Genomic DNA, 21015 nt, shown 5'->3' on the forward strand with positions numbered 1-21015 from the left:
ACCCTCCCCAATGTCCCTAACCCCACCCCCTTCTCCCAAACCCCCTCCCCCCAGCAACCCTGTTTGTTTTGTGAGATTAAGTCATTTATGGTTTGTCTCCCTCCCAATCCCATCTTGTTTCATTTATTCTTCTCCTACTCCCTTAAGCCCCCATGTTGCATCTCCACTTCCTCATATCAGGGAGCTCATATGATAATTTTCTTTCTCCGCTTGACTTATTTCGCTAAGCCTGATACCCTCTAGTTCCATCCACGTTGTCATAAATGGCAAGATTTCATTTCTTTTGATGGCTGCATAGTATTCCATTGTGTATATATACCACCTCTTCTTTATCCATTCATCTGTGGATGGACATCTCGGTTCTTTCTGGTTCTTTTGGCTATAGTGGACATTCCAAAGCACAATTTTTAAAGGCAGGACAGTGCAACAAAGGCAGTTTCAACTTCAGTAGGACCTGCGTGGTAAGGTCAAGAGAGCCTGTTTTCCTAGCATCTCCATCACAGTTAATTTTTTATGTCTTTGGACCGAGAGACCATACATGTTAGACCATACATGAGAGACCTTATGAATCCACCAACTACTGAGTGCCCGCACGTGGCAGGCACTATTTCAGTCCTGGCACGTGGCAGAAAGGGAGCTAGACCTATTCTCTGTCCTCCCTGACCTGCTCTGTGGTCACCCATGCTTCTCATTATTGCCGACCTCGGCAGAACACAGGGATGGCTTGCGATGCAGGGAAGGTTCTGGGGCCTGACGCTTGTACCAGTCATCACTGCCAGCAGCATGGCAATGCTCGGAGATCGTACAACAGAACATTTTTCACCTCTCGCTGTTCATGCTCATCGTGGCCTTGGTCAGGAATGGAGAGTCAGAGTCGAGCTATGTTCTTACGTGTAACTTGACACATTACACCCTTAGTGTGGCCTTCTACATCTCCATATCCCTTCATTCAACACGTGATAAAACGTTGTATATCATAGGAACTGCTGCTTATGGAGAATTACGTCAGGTTTTCTCTTATTTCTGGTTTTAAATAGAGAATCTGGGATGTCATTTATATGAAATGTCCAGAATCGCCAAAGCCACAGCGACAGGAAGCAGGTTAGCGGTCGCCAGGCTGGGCAGAGGGGAGAATGGGGAGTGACATCCCTACAGAGTTTCCTTTGAGCATGACAAAAGGGCTTTAGAATTACATAGTGGTGATGGCTGTAGGACATCTGTAGGATGAGAATATACTAAATATACTAGAATATACTAAAACCCCCTGAACTGTATTCTTTGAAAAGGTGGGTTTCAGGGGCGCCTGAGTGGCTCAGTAGGTTAATGCCTCTGCCTTCGGCTCAGGTCATGATCCCAGGGTCCTGGGATCGAGCCTCACATTGGGCTCTCTGCTCAGCGGGGAGCCTGCTTCCTCCTCTCTCTCTGCCTGCTTGTGATCTCTGTCAAATTAAAAAAAAAAAAAAAAAGGTAGGTTTTATTGTTGTGAATTATATCGATAAAAGCAATCAAGTCAGCTATTCCATGAATGTGGACACAATGGCAGTGAGAGGCCAGACTGTAAAATTCTGCTCGGAGCTAGCAGAGGACTGGTCTTCAGACTGGAAGAACAGGAGGTATGTTTTGTGAACTGATACCTGACATTCATGCTGGGCAGCAGTGGACAGAGCAGTAGGTGGTCCAACCAGACTATTCTCTCCCCCAGATGTTTCTGTGGTGCCCCAATCCATCCTTAAGTCACACTCAGACTCCCCCATCTGCAAACAGGAACGCAGGTCTGGTCGAAATCACTGGGCTGCAGCAGTAAAAGAGCTCTCCAGGTCTCCAGACCCTGCACAGCCCTGACTTGGCCTAGGGCAAGACCCTGACTGACCGGGCACAGCCCTGCTGCCCCCTTCCCACGTAGCAGGCACCAGCCTCAGACGTGGAAACTGGGCTTCCCCTGTGTCAAGGAACCCCAGACATCTTGGAGGGGAATTTTGTTTCACATAGAAATACACGACGAGAGGTCTGCCGTTCAGTGTGGTAATGAGGAAGCCACCTCCCTCAGCAGGCACCCCCCTTCCTTCACCTACCGTGCTGACACTCAGTTTTCCGACCCTGGGAGGGTCATGAAATGACCCTTGTGCACGAATTGGCTGTTGCTGAAAGACTGCAAAAGATGGCACAATTTCAGATGTTCCCCAGTGCCAGACCTATGAAAGCACGGGTAATGTACGCCCCTAAGAACCCAGCCCACAGGGTGACAGGAGGCGCCGGTCACGGGCCTGCTCTGTGGAGGCACAGAAGTAAGAGACTGCTGGGGCACTCCGTGTCCGCAGGATTCTGGTTTTTATTGCTGAAGCTACAGAGCCAGAAGCTAGCTTTACAGAGGGCGAAGTGAACCACACACCGGAGAAAAGTCCTTTTCATTTCTCTAAATCTGAGGCCCCCTCTAGTGTCGGAGGACAGTCAGGCGCCGCACACCAACCTCCCGAAGGCACAGGGGCTGGATTTCACCAGCGCCCTCCTGCAACAGAAATGCTTGGTTCCACGCGTGTGGCCCCTGTGGCCGGAGAATCAGTGAGAGAAATGTCTAACCATAACGAAGTTCACATTCCTGCTGGGAGTCAGAGTTGTTAGTCTCTCATTCAGTCATTTTGGTCTCTGTCATTGTACTGCTGGGGTGTTTTTTAGAAGATTAATACTTTGTTATTAAGGAAACAAAACAAAACATAGACTGCGGCTGGGACTTTGCTTTTCCCCCAAAAATACACCTTCTTGAAAACGATAGAAAATTTTGTTTCCATCCTATTCTGCTTTTAGGGAAGTACTTGGTAAACACTATATATTTCCTAAAATCTACTTAAATGTATTATATCTGGGAATCAGAAATTGCAAACTACTTCTATTTTAAGACTCGCATAATCTGTGAATTGGCTAACAGACTCTGGAAAAGGAGGTGGAAAGTGCTGCCCTAAGGGCCAAGAAGGGCTATGAAGCCGAGCCCTGTAGGAATTCTCAGAAGTTCGCAGGGGAGGGCACTCCAGAGGGAACCCCCAGTGACTGAATCTCGTGTACTTTAACATCCAACTGATCAAAATTAGTGGAGTAAAAAATAGTTGTTTCTCCCTCTTCTTTCTCAGCAGAAGCCTTTGTGTCTGTTATATTACAGAGGGTTTAGGTTTTCAAGAAATCAAAATACAATCTGGGGCATGGATGGGCAGACAAGCATCTTTTTAAACTGTGACTTTGACTTGTATCTTCCTAAAAGTTAGGAGCACAGTGAAAATTTGGAAATTCAATGGGTGTGGAAACAAGTTTATTCTGTATTAACTTTATTTAAATAAATGCCTAGGTTGTCATTCAATAGAGCCTAGCGCTTCTCTGCATTGATCTTGCTTTCTGTTTTCAAACCTGTCCAATATTATAAGTTAAAAACACAAGCTGTCTAAAGTAAAATAAAATTGTTTACAATTGGCCTCAACTTTCAAGATAGCCATATTCAAATGAATAGGATGCAGCATTTTTAAAGTGCAACATATACTCTTTCGGCTCAATGTGAAAAATTATACAACTGGAAATTACTGCAGTCATTTCTCTAAGGACAAATCTCAGGAAAAGCTGCTGGGAAAGTTAGCCAGGAAATTATAAATTATGAGAAACACTGAAAAGTCATTTAAAATGAGTATATAAAATGCAATTACAAATAAAACCAGAGTGGGAGAGGTAGCATAAAGTAAATAAAATCAAATAAATACTGTACAGTAACATACAAAATTTTGCTTATAAAAAATTGAAAATTGATTTTAAAATATCCATTTTCCCTTCTTTCGAGGGTTTTACAATGAAATTAATATTCAGGCCTGGAGTCTCTGTAAAGATTTTCCAAATGGTATTAATTACTGGCATTGTTTTTTGCCAAAACCTCTCTGATCTGTCGGTCTAGTTCACTTATTATTCGATCCTCGTGATTATACACACCCGTCCTCATCAAAGTATCCCTTTCTTCTATGAGTCGAGTCAAATAATCATCCAAACCCTCTTCCAGGGCATTGCCACGCGGGCTGTCCAGTTTTCCGCTCGCAATCTCTCTGGAATCCTGGTACTGTTTCTGTTCTTGTTGCCTTAACCTGAGAAGTCAAGAACAGACGCCACTCTAAGCAGGCAATAAATGCTGTTTGGGGTTTTGATTTTTTTTTTTTTTTTTAGTTAACAAAACACCGTTTCAAAAAATGATTTAATGGGAAATTATGCCTGTAGCATTATTTTCAGGAAGATAACAAAAACCAGTATTCCACTTGGCTAGCCAGAGTGAACATGCTCATAAAAGACAGTTTTGAAAACAATACTTGTTTTTCTAATTATAAAATATGTAAGAATTGTAGCAGTTCTAGAAATGTGAAATTCTAGAAAAAGGAAAGGAAATCATGATGATCTTATCTAAAGATAACCAATTTAAGTAATAATTTTCTGTATTTCTTTTCAATTAAAAATGCGTATGTCTTAAATATTTTTCTAAGAAGCCGATGATAGGATATAGGCAAGACTGTGTACTACTTTTTTCCACTTACTGATAAAATGTTTTCCTGCATCTTTTATTGTCTTCTAAAGGGCTTCACAACATTCTCTCACTTGGATGTACTCTTATTTAATCACCCTTTATTGCTGGCCTTTAAGTCGTTGGTAAATCCTTTTGGTTGTTTTAAACAGAATTTTCCCAAGTCATTCAAGCAATACCTCTATATACCCCACAGTGCTAGGTGTTGGAGATAGCGTTTCGATGCGAATGCCTGGTTTAGACAGCATGTTCATTGGAAGATCTTGTATGTTTGTGATGCCTCATCTAGAGGTCAGAGAAGCGACAGCAGGTACCAGCCTGGGACTTGGGTGTTTCCAGTGGAATACTGTTAATCGCGTGACCTTGCGAATGTTAAGTATACTTTGTATACTTTCCTAAGTGAGAGTAATACCAACTTGGACAGTGGAGTAGGTTTTTAATTGAAATTGTACAATAAAGAGAGAACTTTATACTCCCTTATGCAAGTGGCTATAAAAATGTTTTAATTTGTAACTACTAGATTTTATCTTTATAAAGATGGTGCTGTGACAGTCGTGTCACACCCCTGGTCGTGGCCCCATGTGTCTGCCCAGGCCCCCTCACATCAATGGTCTGCTCCTGCCTTTCCCATCACTTAGGTCAATCGGGTCTGCCCTGTAATTTATACAGAAGACTCTGCTTTTATTTCTAATGTACTTAGTGGCTTAAGTTCTCAAAATTCAATTGTGCTTGATCTGCAAATTTGATAGCCAGATGGCTTACTGGTATTTCAGCCACCAAAAGAGTGCTTAGTGAACAGCAGAGGCTTAATACCTATATGCTAAAATAAAGTAAAACAAACAAACAGAAGTATATGACTGCAAAATTTTAGAAAGCAAGGGTCGTTTATAACATCCTCCCTGTTTGTAACACATTGCATACTAATTATCTGCGGAATAAAAGGAAAGAGTCAAAACTGACCCCTGTCGCATGGTACTTGACCTTTTCCAAATGACACGTATACAGCAGTATTGTAAATGCGGTTATTTACTTCAGCTCTGAAATGACCTGATAGTGACTGCAGATGTCAAACGTATGTGCTCTGAACTGAATTTTGTGTCCCGAAAAGTAAGAGGCTAAAGCTCTCACCATAATGTGATGCTATCTGCCAAATGGGTCTTTGGGAGATGATGCAGTTTGGATGAGATCCTGAAGGCGGGGACCTTATTAGAAGCTCTTATTAGAAGAGACACAGTATGAGGCAGATGTGAATAAGCCAGTGGGTCCTCACAGAAACTAACCATACTGGTACTTGATCTTGAACTTGCAGCCTCTAGAACTATGAGAAAATGAATTTGTTGTTGAAGCCACCCAATCTATGGTGAAGGCAGTCCACGTTAAGAGAGTAGGCTTTGCTGGGACAAAAATACTAGTGTCTTCACAGACTAAGTTAAAAAGCCTTCTCCCAAAACCCCTCCAAAAAGAATTTGTTCTTAAGTTGTTTTCTAACGATGGCTTTTCAAACATGAAGTGCTGCTGAAATTGTCACTAAGATGAACAGGACATTACAGAGAGGCCTGGTGTTGAACGATAATTAAAAAATACAGCCACAGGGCCAACTGGGGGTGGTGTAGTCAGTTAAGCGCTGGACTCTTGGTTTCAGCTCAGGTCACAATCACATTCCTGGGATCCAGTCCTGCCTCAGGCTCTCTACTCTTCGGGGAGTCAGCTTGAGGCTGTTTCCTCTGCCTCTTCCCCCACTTGTGAGCATGCTGGCTCCCCCACCCCCTCTCTAAAATATAAAGTCTTAAAAAATATACATAGCCATAGAACCACATTTCCATGCTGGCTCTATGATGTACTAGCTATATGACCTTGGAAAGGGTACGTAAATTTCTAATCAGCAGGTTCCTCATCTCTAAATGGGGATATCTTCCTCAAAAAGTTGTTTTTAAGAGAAAAAAAAAATGAGCAAAGAAAGCACTTAGCATAGCTCCTGGCATACAGTAAGGGCTTAATAAGTAAGGGCTATTTTATTTATATTAATAATATAACTAGATTTGAAGTGTCTATTGTTATTAAAAATTCAGTATAATCAATTACCTTGAAGTAGTAACAACAATCCTACATTAGTCACACAAAAATAAAATTTAAAGTGCTAAGGATATGAACAGGAACGAACCAGCTAAATACAGCTACATTCATGGCAATAAATGTGAGCAGAACGGTCTTTTGGGTAGACTTGTGGTTGTGGCAGCCCACGTACCACAGCTGACATGGGAAGTCCTTTATTTCGGACAGCCCTGGCCCCATGGCTAATGAAGAGGTTTTCCTACTGGAACTCCCATTTCTGTATGGGGGGCAAAAAAAAGGAATTTTTTGGTTATTGTACCTGTTTAATTCATTTCTGATATCCAGCAATTCCTGTCTCTCGGTCTTCACCGTATCTTTTTCCTCAGCAGCCAGGTAGCGTAGTCGCATCTGTTCCAGCTCTTCTTGCTGTTTTTTTAGATGGGCCATTTGACTTTCTTGCTCCCTCTGGAAAGAAAGAAACAAGCCAGAACTTGAATGTGAGGAGTAAATATATTTCATATGACTCTGGCTTGATACTAATCCTATCAGACAGGACCCATGATACAGCCATGTGGGCTCATTCCGAATCACACTGTCTAGAAAGGGCCAAGTTCTCTTCAGAAGCCCCCTCTTCGGGCACCTGGGTGGTTCAGTGGGTCAAGCCTCTGCCTTCAGCTCTGGTCATGATCTCAGGGTCCTGGGATTGAGCTCCACATCGGGCTCTCTGCTCAGTGAGTAGCCTGCTTCCCCGTCTCTCTGCCTGCCTCTCTGCCTACTTGTGATCTCTTTCTGTGTCAAATAAATACATAAAATCTTAAAAAAAAGTCCCTTCTTCTTGCGGTCAGCCACAGTCATTCAAGGCCCAGTCAGTACTGAGGTTAGCGAAATACCATAAGAGAACCCAGGATGAAGGAGGGAAGAGTCTTCTGGCAACACAGTGAGTTGCCAAGGGACCAGTGGTAAAAGCATCTACGAAATGGTAAATTATACAAAGATAAGATACACCGTGAAAACCCAGATGAATGGTCTCTCCACTGGTCACTAAGTTCACGTCCGCCTCAGGTCAGAGTATGCCTTGCTCCTCCTTTCTCTAAGTTCACACAAGAATCTCTGCACACAGGACAAAATGTCTTGGAATAAAATGGGCGAGTTTCCCCAGAATGGCTGGCCCATGACTGAATCAGCCGGTCTCAGGAACGGACGGGTCTGGTACTGCAGGCGGGGCTGTACACCCCCACCATCAAACAGTTAGCTCAGAGTTCTTTGTACAGATTGCTGTAGGGACATTTCGTTTGAGGATTGCCATTACTACATAGTATCACATTAGATGAATATACAATCTGTTCATTCCGCTGCTAAGGGACATGTGGGTTGGTCTGTAGTTTCGTTCTCGAACACTGATGTAAATACTATCATACACGTCTACAGGCCTAGGTTTGTATGCCTATGTTGGTATGCCTTTCTACTGGGGAGATACCTAGGACTTAAACGGAAGGGCCACAGGGTGGGAGAATTTCCGTATTAATAAGTATTGTCTAACAGTTTTTAAAGTAGCAGTACTAATTTATACTTTCCTGTGAGCACTCCAGTGCTCCATATTCTTGGCATAATGTGATTTTTTTTTTTCATTTAAACCATTCTGATAGGTTTATGTAGTGGCATCTCGCTGTAAATTTTCCATTGTTTTCCAGCACTAATGAGGTTAAACATGGTTTAGTATTTTAATGGTGTTCTTCTTTTGTAAAGTTCCTGTTACCATCTGGCGCTTAGGTCTACTTGGTTATGCATTTTTCCTTACTGATATATTCATTGTACCTTATATATACAGGGGTTAAGTCTTTTGTTGGTTATTTAAATTGCAAATATTTTCCACTAGTTTTGTCTTGCATTTTTCATTCCTGTAATGGTGTTTCTGACTTAATGTTAACATAGTCCAAATTTATCGATTCTATTCTAGCTAGTGCCTTTTATGTCCAATTTAAGGAAGTTTTTGCCTGCCTTAGTCTTAAAGACACTTTTGTATGGGGATGCTGTTTTGTAGCATCTTGAAGCTTCATTTAGATCGATAATTCATATGCACTGGGTTTTGAGTATGTGTGAAATCAAGTTTCTCCCCCACCCCACCCCCTGCCAAAGAACTCCAACTGATATGGCAACATCTACTTAAGAAATATCCTCTCCTCCTGCTTGGCAGTAACCGCACTCACACACCACTTCTGTCCATATATGTATGGGTTTGTTAATGGGCTTTCTAACCTGATCTATTTCTCTACCCTTGCATTAAAGCATATAGCCTTAATACTGTAACTTTTAAAATAATGAACCTTGATGAGGGACAGTCTAAGTCTTCCATATTTTTATATCAATTTCCGTTTCTGTGGCTGAAAAAAAAAAAAGGCTCCTGGGATTTGATTATGATTATGCTTAATCTTCAGACCACCTTGGCCAAACCATTATCTTCACAATATTGATTCTTAAATCAGTGAACAACATTTACTTCAATTATTTAGGTCTTCTTTAATTTCACTGAGTATTTTATACTTTTTTATATAGTAAGGGTAACAACTTTCTTAGAATATGCCTCTGGGTGTTTCTTCTTTCTGGATGTTATAGTAAATGGCAGAGATTTTAAAGTCTCCTTTTCTAATTGGCTCTAGCATAGAGAATTAACATTGACATTTATATACTGAATTGGTTTCCAGCAAACTTGCTAAACTCGCTAATTCTACTTGGTCATCTGTAGATACTTTCTGGTTTTCTAAGTGTAAGTGTCATCTACAAATAACAGCAGTTTTATTTTCACCTTTCCATCTAATAGACCTTCCTGATTTTTACTCCCTTGTATTTTTTTAAGGTAGTAAACCCCCATGTTTGCTTTTAATTTTTAAAAATTTTTTTTATTTTTAAAGATTTTGTTTATTTGACAGACAGAGATCACAAGCAGGCAGAGAGGCAGGCAGAGAGAGGAGGAAGCAGGCTCCCTGCCGAGGAGAGAGCCTGATGCATGGCTCGATCCCAGGAACCTGAGATCATAACCTGAGCAAAAAGCAGAGGCTTAACCCACTGAGCCACCCAGGCGCCCCCATGTTTGCTTTTATTTAATAAACTCTGTTGTGATTGTTATAAGTGGTTTATCAGTGTTCTTGAAACGGTCCCATTTATTTTGTTCTTAAATGTTCCTGTTGATTTGGGGATCAAGAGTATGCTAGTCTCATTTTAAAAAAGAAGTGTTCAGACTTTCTACTTTCTGAAACAGTTTGTCTATGATTAGTGGTATTTCTTTCTAATGTTTCTACTAAAATTCAAATGTGAAGCCATCTAGGTCTAGAGCCTTTATGTGAAAGGTTTTCATTACAGATTCGATTCAATTTCCTTAATAGCTACCCAATTAATATTTTGTTTCTTCTTGTGTCAGCTTTGTAAGTTCTGTTTCTCAAAGTTTACAGAAAAATTGTATTACCATTCTCTTATTTATTTTAGTGACTATGGGATCAATAGCCCTGTGTCACTCTTTTCTATTCTTGATGCTGGAACTTAGTACATCCTCTTTTTGTCCTTGAATAGTCTGCCACGAAGGAGGTCTTTTTAAGAAAGAACTTTTCATTTTTTTCATTTTGTTGTATATTTTCATCCTATTTCATGAATTTTTATTCATCCCTTTCTTCTAGCTGCCTTAATTTCTTACTCTTCCTGACCATCTGAAAGGAGTATTTAAAAAATAATTTTTTTGCTTTTACTTTTTAAGTGTACTCAAGGTTATAAAATTTCCCACTAAGCATAGCTTGCATTAAATGTCCTGTCTTGATATGCTGTTATTTTTTGGTTCAAAATGTTTTCTAATGTCACTTGTGGTTTTCAGTTTAGCTATAGGTAATTAGAAGTATATTACTTAATTTTCAGTCTTTTGGGGATATTAACTTTTTGTTATTAATTTTTAGCTTAATCTCACTGTGGACAGAAAATACTCTCAAATACAACCATATGAAATTTGTTGAGAATAGTTTGATCTTGCATGTGAGCAATGTGGCTAAATGTCCTGTGGGCACTAGAATATGTGTATTTTAGACTTCTCTCATGAAATAATTCTATATATACACCAACGGTTGTACTGATTAAATCTTCTAAATCATTACTGATTTTGTTTGCTCTATCACGTCCCAGGAGAGTTAGACTAAAATGTACCATTTTTATGAATTTGTCTATTTCTCCTTTTATGTTTTTTTTTAATAGTAAAGTTTATTGCGCAATAGTAGAAAGCTCCCAAAGAGGGAGGGGACCCGAGAGGGTTGCCCCCTTTTAGTGCTCTTGATTTTTTACTTCGTATACATTTGTGGCTGTTGCCAGGTGCATACACAGGTGGAACTGTTGTCATCTTCCAGGTGAACGGACCCTTTGATGATGAGGAACACTACCTACAATAATCTCTCTTGCTCTCAAGTCTTTGCCTGACAAAAGTAGTGCTAGACTGGCTTTCTCGCGATTAGTATTAATGTGTAAAATACTTTTCCTTTTTCAAATTTATCCATTCTATATCTTGACATTTAAGCCACATCCCTTCTAAGTAGCATACTGCCATTGTTTTTAGTTTTTCATGTAGTAGTTGTCTCTAATGACAGTATTTCGTCCATTTATATTTAAAGCAACTGGTCATATAATTGGTTTAAATCTTTACATGTTAGGATGCTGTATTTCTTCCATATTTTCTATGTTATTCTCTGCTCTGGTCTTTTCTTAGATTAATCCTTTGTCTTTCCACCCCCACCCCCCCAATCAGCTTCTTAGTCATTTTTACTTTTTTTTTTTTTTTAAGATTTTATTTTTTTATTTGACAGACTGAGATCTCGAGTAGGCAGAGAAGCAGGCAGAGAGAGAGAGAGAGAGGAGGAAGCAGGCTTCCCACTGAGCAGAGAGCCCAATGCGGAGCTTGATCCCAGAACCCCAGGATCATGACCTGAGCCGAAGGCAGAGGCTTTAACCCACTGAGCCACCCAGGCGCCCCATAATTCTACATATATTTTAAACCCAACAAAGCCTGTGAGGGTTGTTTCCTACAATCAACAACTATTTCTATTTAGTCAGATATTTCTTTCCATTCCTTTTTATTCTCCTGTTTACGTTCTGGGATCATTTTCCTTCTGCCTGAAGAAAACCCTATATTTTTACTTGAGGTTTGCCACGACAACGTCTCACAATTTTTGTTAGTCTGAAAAGTCCTATGTCACTGTTATTTATGAAGAACACTTTCACTGCATAAAGCAATTGAGGTTGGCAGTGATTTTCTTTCAGTACTTCAAGGATGGTATTCTTATGAATTCCTGCGCTGCTGTTGTGAACTCATCTGTCTGACTGTTGTCCCCGTGTAGGCCGTGCCTTCCTCTACCCCCATTCCTTACGGTTTTGCTCTTTCTGGGCAATTTTACTATGATGAATCTAGGTATGATTTACTTAGTATTTATTCTGCTTAGAGTTCATAAACACTCTTCTATCTACCTTTTTTTACTTTGAGAATTCTCACCTAGTATCTCTTCAAATACTGCTTTCTCTCCCATTCTGTTGTCTTCTGAGGGCTTGCTAGAGGCTTAATATCTGTGTCTCTCCAAAATGCATACAGGTTTCCCACCTTTTTGAAAGTTGCTATTATATGGCTTCATTATTCCAAAAAACCTACGTTAGTACCGGCTTTGACTAAACGAATCCAAAGAAGAGTTTGACTACTACTGAAAAAGCCATTACCATACATGTAGGTCTTTTGTAAAAGCCAAATGGCAAAACACCAACTGGGGGAAAGTTGGGGATACTCTCTGCTTTGTGCCATCTCAACTTCCAACAAGTTTCTCAGGAACTCTCTATTTCTGGATAGCTGGGGAAATGTGCCTGATGAAACTCAATTCCCATTTTGAGCTGTTAGGGGATGGGGCCTTTGGGAGGTGATTAGGTCGTGAAGGCAAGCCCTCATAAATGGGATTGCTGCCCCTATAAAAGAGGTCAAGGGAAGCTCCCGGGGGCCTCCACATGAGGACACAGCAAAAAGGTGGTCATTAATGAACTGGGAAGCAGACTCTCACCAAACGTAGAGCCTGACATGCCAGCACTGTGATCTTGGCCTTCCAGCCTCCACAGCTGTAGAAATCAATCTGTAGTTTAAGTCTGTGATATTCTGTTATGGTGCCCAAACAGACTAAGACAGGGGCACAGATACACACAAAAGGAAGCCAGTCTCATATAGTCGATCCCATGTGATGCTCATGTTCTTGACTCTATTTTCCATCCTTTTAAGCCCTCTTTCAGGTTGGATGCCTTTTACTGACTTCGGTTGATATATTCGTGGTTCTGCTCTAACCAATATGCTATTAATTCATCCACTGAAATCTTCCATTGCACTTAAAGTACTTCTCAGTTCTAGAATTTCTGTATCACTCAAGATTCCAATTTTCCATCATATCACCTACTTCCTATCACAAGTCAAATTTGAAATAACTATCACTGCTGTAATTTGAAAATCTGGATTACTTGTTGCCTTACTTCTACCTAAAAAGCCATTCCCCAGGGACGCCTGGGTGGCTCAGTTAGTTAACGGCTGCCTTTGGCTCAGGTCATGATCCCAGCGTCCTGGGATCGAGTCCCACATCAGGCTCCTTGCTCTCCCTCTGCCTCTAGCCTGCCACTCTGTCTGCCTGTGCTTGCGCTCTAACAAATAAAATCTTAAAAAAAAAAAAAAAAAAAAAAAGCCATTCCCCAGTGATACCACACAAGTGGTTAATAAAGAAATGAAAACAGGGACGCCTGGGTGGCTCAGTTGGTTAAGAAGCTGCCTTCAGCTCAGGTCATGGTCCCGGCGTCCTGGGATCGAGTCCCACATCAGGCTCCTTGCTCCGCAGGGAGCCTGCTTCTCCCTCTGACTCTACCTTCCACTCTGTCTGCCTGTGCTCGCTCTCGCTCGCTCTCTCTCTGACAAATAAATAAATAAAATCTTTAAAAAAAAAAAAAAAAGAAATGAAAACAATGCTCCAAAGAAGTAATCAGGGATATGAAAATTGAAGCCACAAAGTGATACTATTTCAGACTCACCAAAATCGAAAAAATTAACACGTTATAATAGCCAAGGGCTGGACATGGTATGGAGAATAACAATTAGCACGCTTGGGAACTGAAAAGTTGTACCACCACTTTGGAAAGTAATTTGGCCATATTTAGCAGAAGAAACCAGTGAACCCTATTACCAGAAACTCTACTTTTTGGTATAAATACAAGAACAACTCGGGCACATATAAAAATTTTCAGTGTTGTCTTATTCTAAGTTAAAAAAATAAAATCACTGAAAAAGGACTTGATAAATGGTGCGATATGTTCATATTTTTTTAAGTAATAAAAATTAACTATAGCTAAATCTTAAAAGCAATTCTAAGTCCTATAAGGTAGACAACAAAATGATTCCATCTATATAACGTTTAAAAACACACTAAAGAAAAGCAAAGGAAGAATAGCTACCAAATTTAGGCAAGTAGTCGGTCCCCTCTGGAGGGGACACAGTTGAAAGAAGGCACATGGAGAGCTTCCAAAGCCCCGATAATGCTGTTTCTTAAAATATAAAGTTGGAGTTGGGGTGTCTAAGAATCATCATCTTTTCTTTAAGTCCCCTCTTTGGACTGTTAGACTATCTTAAAAAGTAATGATTAAAAAACAAAGAACAAGAAAGCTCGACCAAAATATACCAAACTCTTAACACTGGCTAAGGAGGGGATAAGAATACTGGTGATTTCGTTCTTCTGTGTTATGCAGTGTTGCATAATTTGCAATTGTTTACAATAAGCAAGCATAATTACAAGCAGAAAAAAAAAATACTAAAGCCAATTATATGATACGAGCTTTACCTACAAAACTGTCATTTTACGAAACTGGAAACATTCTAGTTCTAAAACACTAAAGAAAAGCCTTTAAATGCCTTGCATTTTTCTTCAGGTCTGTGGCATTAATAATCATCGCACATGCACGCACAAAAATTAGAGGTTAGAGCAAGAAATCCTCTCTGTTGCCAGGTGCTCTGGGTTAAAGGCTCCTCCATCAAGTGAGTATAATCTTTATTTTGCCTTAGCTGCCTATAAATCCAGAGAGGAGATGTAAACATGCATACACTAGACTAAACAGCGGCTAAAAAGTGGCCACTACTGACTCTCCCACTCACACATACCATGTAAGTCTGTGGGAAAAACTTACAACGAAACTAAGGAACTCAAGTCAAGTTTTCTGAAAATAACCCAGAGCTGACAAGTCAGTAGGAGGGCCTGGATGGTTTCAAGACACAGTTTTTAACCAAGACTTGGACCTCCAACTGTTTTCTTAAACAAAGATTTACATCCCCTCCTTGGCTAAATTACTTATAAATTAATCAAATTAATTACCCCGAGTGGATAAGCAGGAGGCTGGACAAGATAGTGCTGATGTCAGCCAATGAAGTCTGTGTTGTTTTAACTAAATACATCAGAGCTTAGTTTTAAACAGATCTACTGGGCACAAATATGGTAAGAGACCCACACCCTACCCCCAAATCTTCGTTCTGTTTCCTGTCCTGGGAACAAACGTACCTAGTGTTAATGGAGCTGACATAATGAAAATGTTAAATTTTCTCCAGCACCAAATTCATATCTCTTACTGATTTTTGTTTTTAAAATAGTGGCTATCATGCTACCTAGACAATTATTTTATAAGGTGACAAGAAATGCTTTTAAGTAAACATATTATTTATAAAGCAAAAATTAAAGCCACAACCTTCAGTATCTGTAGAAAAACGAAACTCGAGCGTTTGGGTTTAAAAATAGCTGTAGAGTGTATCTTGGTGGACCTGCGGGAAAAAGAAACTAAATTCCCCCTTAACTGTCTAACAATCAGAATTCTTTAAAGATCTGTGCTACACCCTGTAGGAAAGACATCAGATCCAGAATGTCTGGGGCTCATTTCCTTGTTTTCTAAGTTCGGACCCATTTTACATTCCATTTTACAGCTTTTGTCTCCCCCGTTTGCAAAGACCAACAACAGCAACACAAAATTGCAGCTTAGAAACACAGATTTTTATGGGTGTGAGGCAATAGAAAAGATTTTTTTTCCCCCCTAAATCATTAGAGGAGTATGATTTTTTTAATTCACAAATTGACTATACTGGGTCACCTTTGAGTAATGGAAATCTGTTTAAACATTGTTTTGGCAAAAGGCACCAAGCATTAGATCTTATTTCCAAGCTTTACCAGCTGGGTTTTGTCATTAACATTTATTAACAATCTAAGATATGGCTTTCCCCATCTAATCCGTACTACACAAATGTTTTGTATGGCCCTCCAGAGGATTTTGCTGTGACAAATTACTGGCAGAGATTAGAGCCCCGTGGCTATTCACCAGAGGCAATGTAAAATTAACATGGTACTAATCCAATTTAAACAAGAAGTTGCACAAACAATCATCTGAACAAAAGCAGAGAGAGGATTCCAATTTTATATTCAAACACAGTAAATGTGTTTTTAATAAAAAGTTCTAAAAAATTGTATTTTCACACATACAAATTGTGCTTAGTTGAAGTTATTAATTTTAATCCTGCAAAAACAGTGAGTGGCAGAGCACAGTTCAGTCTGGCTCTTGCCTTTCTTCCCAAGTGCCGAACCTCGAAAGTTGTCTGCAGACCATCAGTGATTCCTGCTGACCTCAAAGTTTGTTTACAGTGTTGTTTCCAAAGCAGAAAGTTTGTGGGCTAAGGATGAGAATCAGTCTGCAAGGAAGATCACTGCACTCCAAGAATGAGATTTTTTTTTTTTTTTTTGGAGCAAATAGTTCCGAGGTAAACCAGCCATGTAGGGCTGTTCTGTTCTTAACACAGACACTAAGTCAGAGCAGCGTCTGACTTTTTTTTTTTTTTTTTAATTTATTTGACAGACACAGATCACAAGTAGGCAGAGAGAGGAGGAAGCAGGTTCCCTGCTGAGCAGAGAGCCCGTTGCGGGGCTCGATCCCAGGACCCTGAGATCATGACCTGAGGCAAAGGTAGAGGCCCCAAACCACTGAGCCACCCAGACGCCCAGCATCTGACTTTTGTGACAATAACTTCTCTGGAGGAATAAACTGCCAGAATTACTTTGCCAGTGGTTTTTAGGCAAGAGGGTAGAAAAGATGAAGGGATAAAGTGTAACCAGAAAAGAAGGCATTAAATAGGAGGAGCCAGAAAGAGCCAAAGTGTACAAGGATGCCTGTGACAGGAAGGAGGGGCGAGGGGGGGCAGCCTTTCCCTGACAATCCCAATGAAATTCCATTTCAGTACTTAGGGTATTTGCTTTGGAGAAGCAAGTCATCCCTAGCCAACAGCTAACCCTTTTCTACCTTTTCATTATGGCTTTAGCCCTTCTCTGAGTCTCTGAGCCTTCACTATGTAACTTTCCTTCAGCTGCAGGCAGGGTCCTTCCACGTCTTCTCAGTCTACTCTCAGTTTTAAGACTGGAAATGACTGCAAATCTAATCGCGGTATTGCAAACACGGTCTTTAAAACATTTTTCCCTTAGCTTTGAAGGACAAAATACAATGGTAAGCCCATTGTCCTCGAACTTTTCTAACAATATTGTATTATTTTGGCTCACTTCATTCGCATTTTTCACCACCCGGCAAGACCCTGGGGAATGATCAGGGCTCCCAGCTGGACATGGGACTCCACAGGGAAGAGCGCCGCTCAGTGGGGAGCAGTCACTCCTGGGCAAGGGGCACCACAGGCTCCCAGGAATGACATGCTGACAGAGCCACGGCTTCCGTGCACTCTCATCTCTTTATACCCAAACTTTAGGAAGTTCTACAACCTACCTGGTATATCTGCACTTTAGGATTTTTTTTTTCCCTTCTACACAGTTTTCTAAAGAACATCTATAAAGCTACCACATCAATATAAAGTACTGTTACTACTCAAACTATAGCCTGCCCACTTGCCTATTTCTATTATTATATAATCACATCCACCGCTTTTGGAGACTTAAAAATCTGAGATTGTTGAGTAGAACACTGTAGTCACAAATCCCTCCAATATTTTTCCCCAAATACCCAAACCTAGCAACCAATTAGGTCCCCGATGACTAAATCTAAGAATACTCCAGGTTTAGAGCTCATCTCCTTGTAACAGTTCCCAGGTAGTGGGCACATCCTACAACCAAACCTTTATTAAATGCTGTATGAGCCACTCATTCAATTCTCAGAAAAACTTGTGATGAGAGATTAGTCTCCTCATTGGTACGGTGAAAAATCAAGAAGTAGAGCCCAGATTCCGCTCACCTCTTAGGACTCCAAGCCATGTTCTAAACCAACCCCGTGTGCCGCCTCTGAGAGAATTTTAATCCTGTTACCTCTAATAGCTACTCTCAACACATTACTTCCTGTTCCCAATTCCTTGGGACTCCTCCTTCTCATATGGCATGTAACCTAAGGACCTTGGCATCACGACTTGAGCTTCCTCCTGTCCAAAGTCCCTGAATTCTCACCATCAGAGCTCTTCTATCTAACATTTTCCTGGCTGGGATGTGCCAAACTGTGACCAGTACCTCAGTCCTTGGTCAGAAATCTCTAAAGCCTTCCCTGGGTCCCTTTGTTCTTCCTGAAATTCTTTCACTATTTGGCTTCTAGGGAATAAAAAGCTGACTTTAGGGCCCTGGAGTGGCTCAGTGGGTTAAAGCCTCTGCCTTCAGCTCAGGTCATGATCCCAGGGTCCTGGGGTCGAGCCCCACATCAGGCTCTCTGCCTGGCAGGGAGCCTGCTTCCTCCTCTCTCTCTGCCTGCCTCTCTGCCTACTTGTGATCTCTGTCAAATAAATAAATAAAATCTTAAAAAAAAAAGCTGACATTATAAAGGGGAAAGAGCCTGGACTCCAGTTCTCAGTCACTGTATGAGCAGGTGCACCTGACTTGACCTCTAAGTCTCAGTGTCTTTCCTCTGGAAAACAGAAATAAAATGACCTGCTCTGGAAGGATCTTGGTTAGAATGGAATGACAAGTAAGGGGCTAGAAATCAGGATCACTCTCTTTCCACCTGCTGCCTCCAGGATTGGCTCTCATCTGTCCACTGCAAACCTAAGAATGCTCAGTTCTGCCTGCCCCAGCTTCAGTTCCCACCCCTGCAAGGGAGTCCTTGCTGTGTTCTTCAGCCACGGCATCCTCCCCACGTCGGATCCGCATTTCTGATTGCTCGCTGAATGTCCCTCTGCACGAGTTACAGGGCCCAACTTTGTAAGTCCTTTCTCCTTCTCGTCTTAAATTTTCAGATTGTAAGGCTTACGTCTTGGGCATCATCTTTGACTGTCTACTCCACGTTAAAATCAAGTAGATGGTGCTACACAGCATCTACCAAAACTATGTGTGTTTTTGTTTTTTTACATGAGTCTGCATGTCACGTTCCCAATGATGTTCCAGTGCTTCTAGCCTCAAATGACTGCTATGAGGGGTCCTCCTCTTGGAGTTCAAGTACAGCCTCTGCTTTCCAATTTGATCCTGTTCGCCATAATCATTTTGGCAGTTTTATTTCCAACATTTCCCTCACTACTCTCCTCAATCACTACCCACTCACCAGAGCTGTATCTCACATACCTCCCCTTCCATAAGCCCCTTCCTAAAGTGCTGTAAAACAGATGTACTTTCCCCTCCTGACTACTCTGGATGGTTCTTCTCAGGGCTCTTAAATATATATGTTATACTTGTAATTTTCTTCCCTACTAGCAAATTGCAAGCTCCCTGAGGGAAAGACTTAAGTTTTACCTACATCAATCAATCTAGGGCAGTACCTTGAATACAGGAGGCCCCCAGTTACACTCATCTATCTTTAGTCCTGCGAACTTTCATAGTCATTCTGTACAATCTCAACTCTTCTAGGAGCTACGTTAAGGCAAACTGTACTATTAATTCTTCTACGGTCTTGGACATAATTCTCTTTGAGGGCAGGAAGTGATCACTACGATACCACGAATTTGTTTAATAGCATTTAATGGTCATGGAGACAGATTAAAAAGAATACAAATTTGAAAGGCCCAAGTGCCAAATTTCCTTCAGAATAAAACTGACTGTTAAAGAAAAGGCAGAAGTTAGAATAAAGCTAACCATTATTGATCCTTAGAAGTGTCAGGTCAAGTAGGTTGAATTCCAAAAAACCTGCTCATATTTTACTTGACCTTAATCATCTGAGGAAATTACATCCCAAAATGAGATTAATTTCTCCTGAGGCTTATGGCATTTGTTACCAAAGGGGGGGGTGGGAGAGGTAACCTAATAAGAATTCAGGAAACCACTATCACCTTTTAAATTCTTGTAAAATTACGCAAAAAATTGTCTCTGATTCCTTTTCTTCACTGAATATAAATGACTATGAATTCTAGGAATAACATTTAAAATAAGCTGTTCAGTTGCAGGACATGTTATATTTTTAAAGTTATTCTTAAAGTTCTCTCCTGAAAGATACTTTCAGTGGAAGGAATTTCTACTAAGAGAAAAAAAAATGACCATTTTAGAAGTGAAAGTAAAATAAATTATTCCCACTTTCTTCCAGGGAGGATAGCTGGCTATTACTTAAAACAAAACAAAACAAAACAAAAAACCCTAAAAGTTTTTTTTTTTTTAATTAAGAAAAAGCTCTTTAAAAAAGCCCCTAACCTCCTAATGTCAGAAATAGCCCTGACAACTGAAATGAACACATCCGAACATAAGAGATATTGCCAAATATGCATACTTGTAAAGAATCAAGGGGGAAAAGACATAAAACGACCAATCCATGACCAGCTATCAACTACATACCTGTTTAAGTCTGGCAAGTTCTTTCAAAGCTCGTCCCCACTGCTGCTTGTAATGCAGTTTAGACTTAGTTGCAGATTCCAACTTCCTTTCAAGTTCAACCTGACAGTGATTAAAATCGTATCAAGTGAAACACTATACCACTGTGTACAATCACTGAAAGATAATATATACAAAGAGTCTGTCTTAAGAAAAGAGTTTATACAGTGTAACATACGACATCATCTAAAACTGTTATATAATTTACTATAAATATTATGGCACATGAACATTTTCTTGTTTAAAATATAGTCGTATTTTTACTGCCTAACAGCCTATACTAAAAGGAACTGAATCAGTCTTAACCTCCAGACAGTTACTATAAATGTATTAAAACGTGTAGAGAGTGCAAAACACATTCATTTTTTACAAAAAGCAGTTCTTACTGTTAGCATTCCAATTCAGCTGGCACTCTCAATCTGAGAAACCAACTTATTCCTTTTGGAGGCCTCTCATGACATGGAACTTGGTCTTAAAACAAAAAAAGCTAGTAGAGATACTTTTGTATTTCGGCAAAAATCAGAAAATGTCGAAAACAGTGAAATGTTTTATCAGAGCAGTTTACGAAGCGAGAGTACAAAGTGAAAAATATTTTAA

The 21015-nt window shown here is 40.4% G+C and overlaps 1 protein-coding gene across 4 annotated transcripts in view; it reads right to left on the reverse strand.

The window, feature by feature from the left end:
- Positions 1–2311: 2311 nt before the first annotated feature.
- CEP120 (centrosomal protein 120) overlaps positions 2312–21015 on the reverse strand; it is an 81637-nt gene continuing 62933 nt past the window's right edge. For 3 of the 4 annotated variants that reach the window (XM_004761349.3, XM_004761351.3, XM_013060846.2), the window contains exons 19-21: positions 20383–20481; positions 6909–7054; positions 2312–4109 (exon numbers count right to left, since the gene is read on the reverse strand). In XM_004761349.3, coding sequence (XP_004761406.1) covers positions 3875–4109; positions 6909–7054; positions 20383–20481 — 480 coding nt within the window. In that variant the 3' untranslated portion in view covers positions 2312–3874. The remainder of the gene's footprint in view (positions 4110–6908; positions 7055–20382; positions 20482–21015) is intronic. The other variant, XM_045081420.1, reaches the window with a different exon arrangement.

Source organism: Mustela putorius, unplaced genomic scaffold, assembly GCF_011764305.1.
Source record: "Mustela putorius furo isolate JIRA1106 unplaced genomic scaffold, ASM1176430v1.1 tig00000561_pilon_pilon_pilon, whole genome shotgun sequence".
NCBI lineage: Eukaryota > Metazoa > Chordata > Mammalia > Carnivora > Mustelidae > Mustela > Mustela putorius.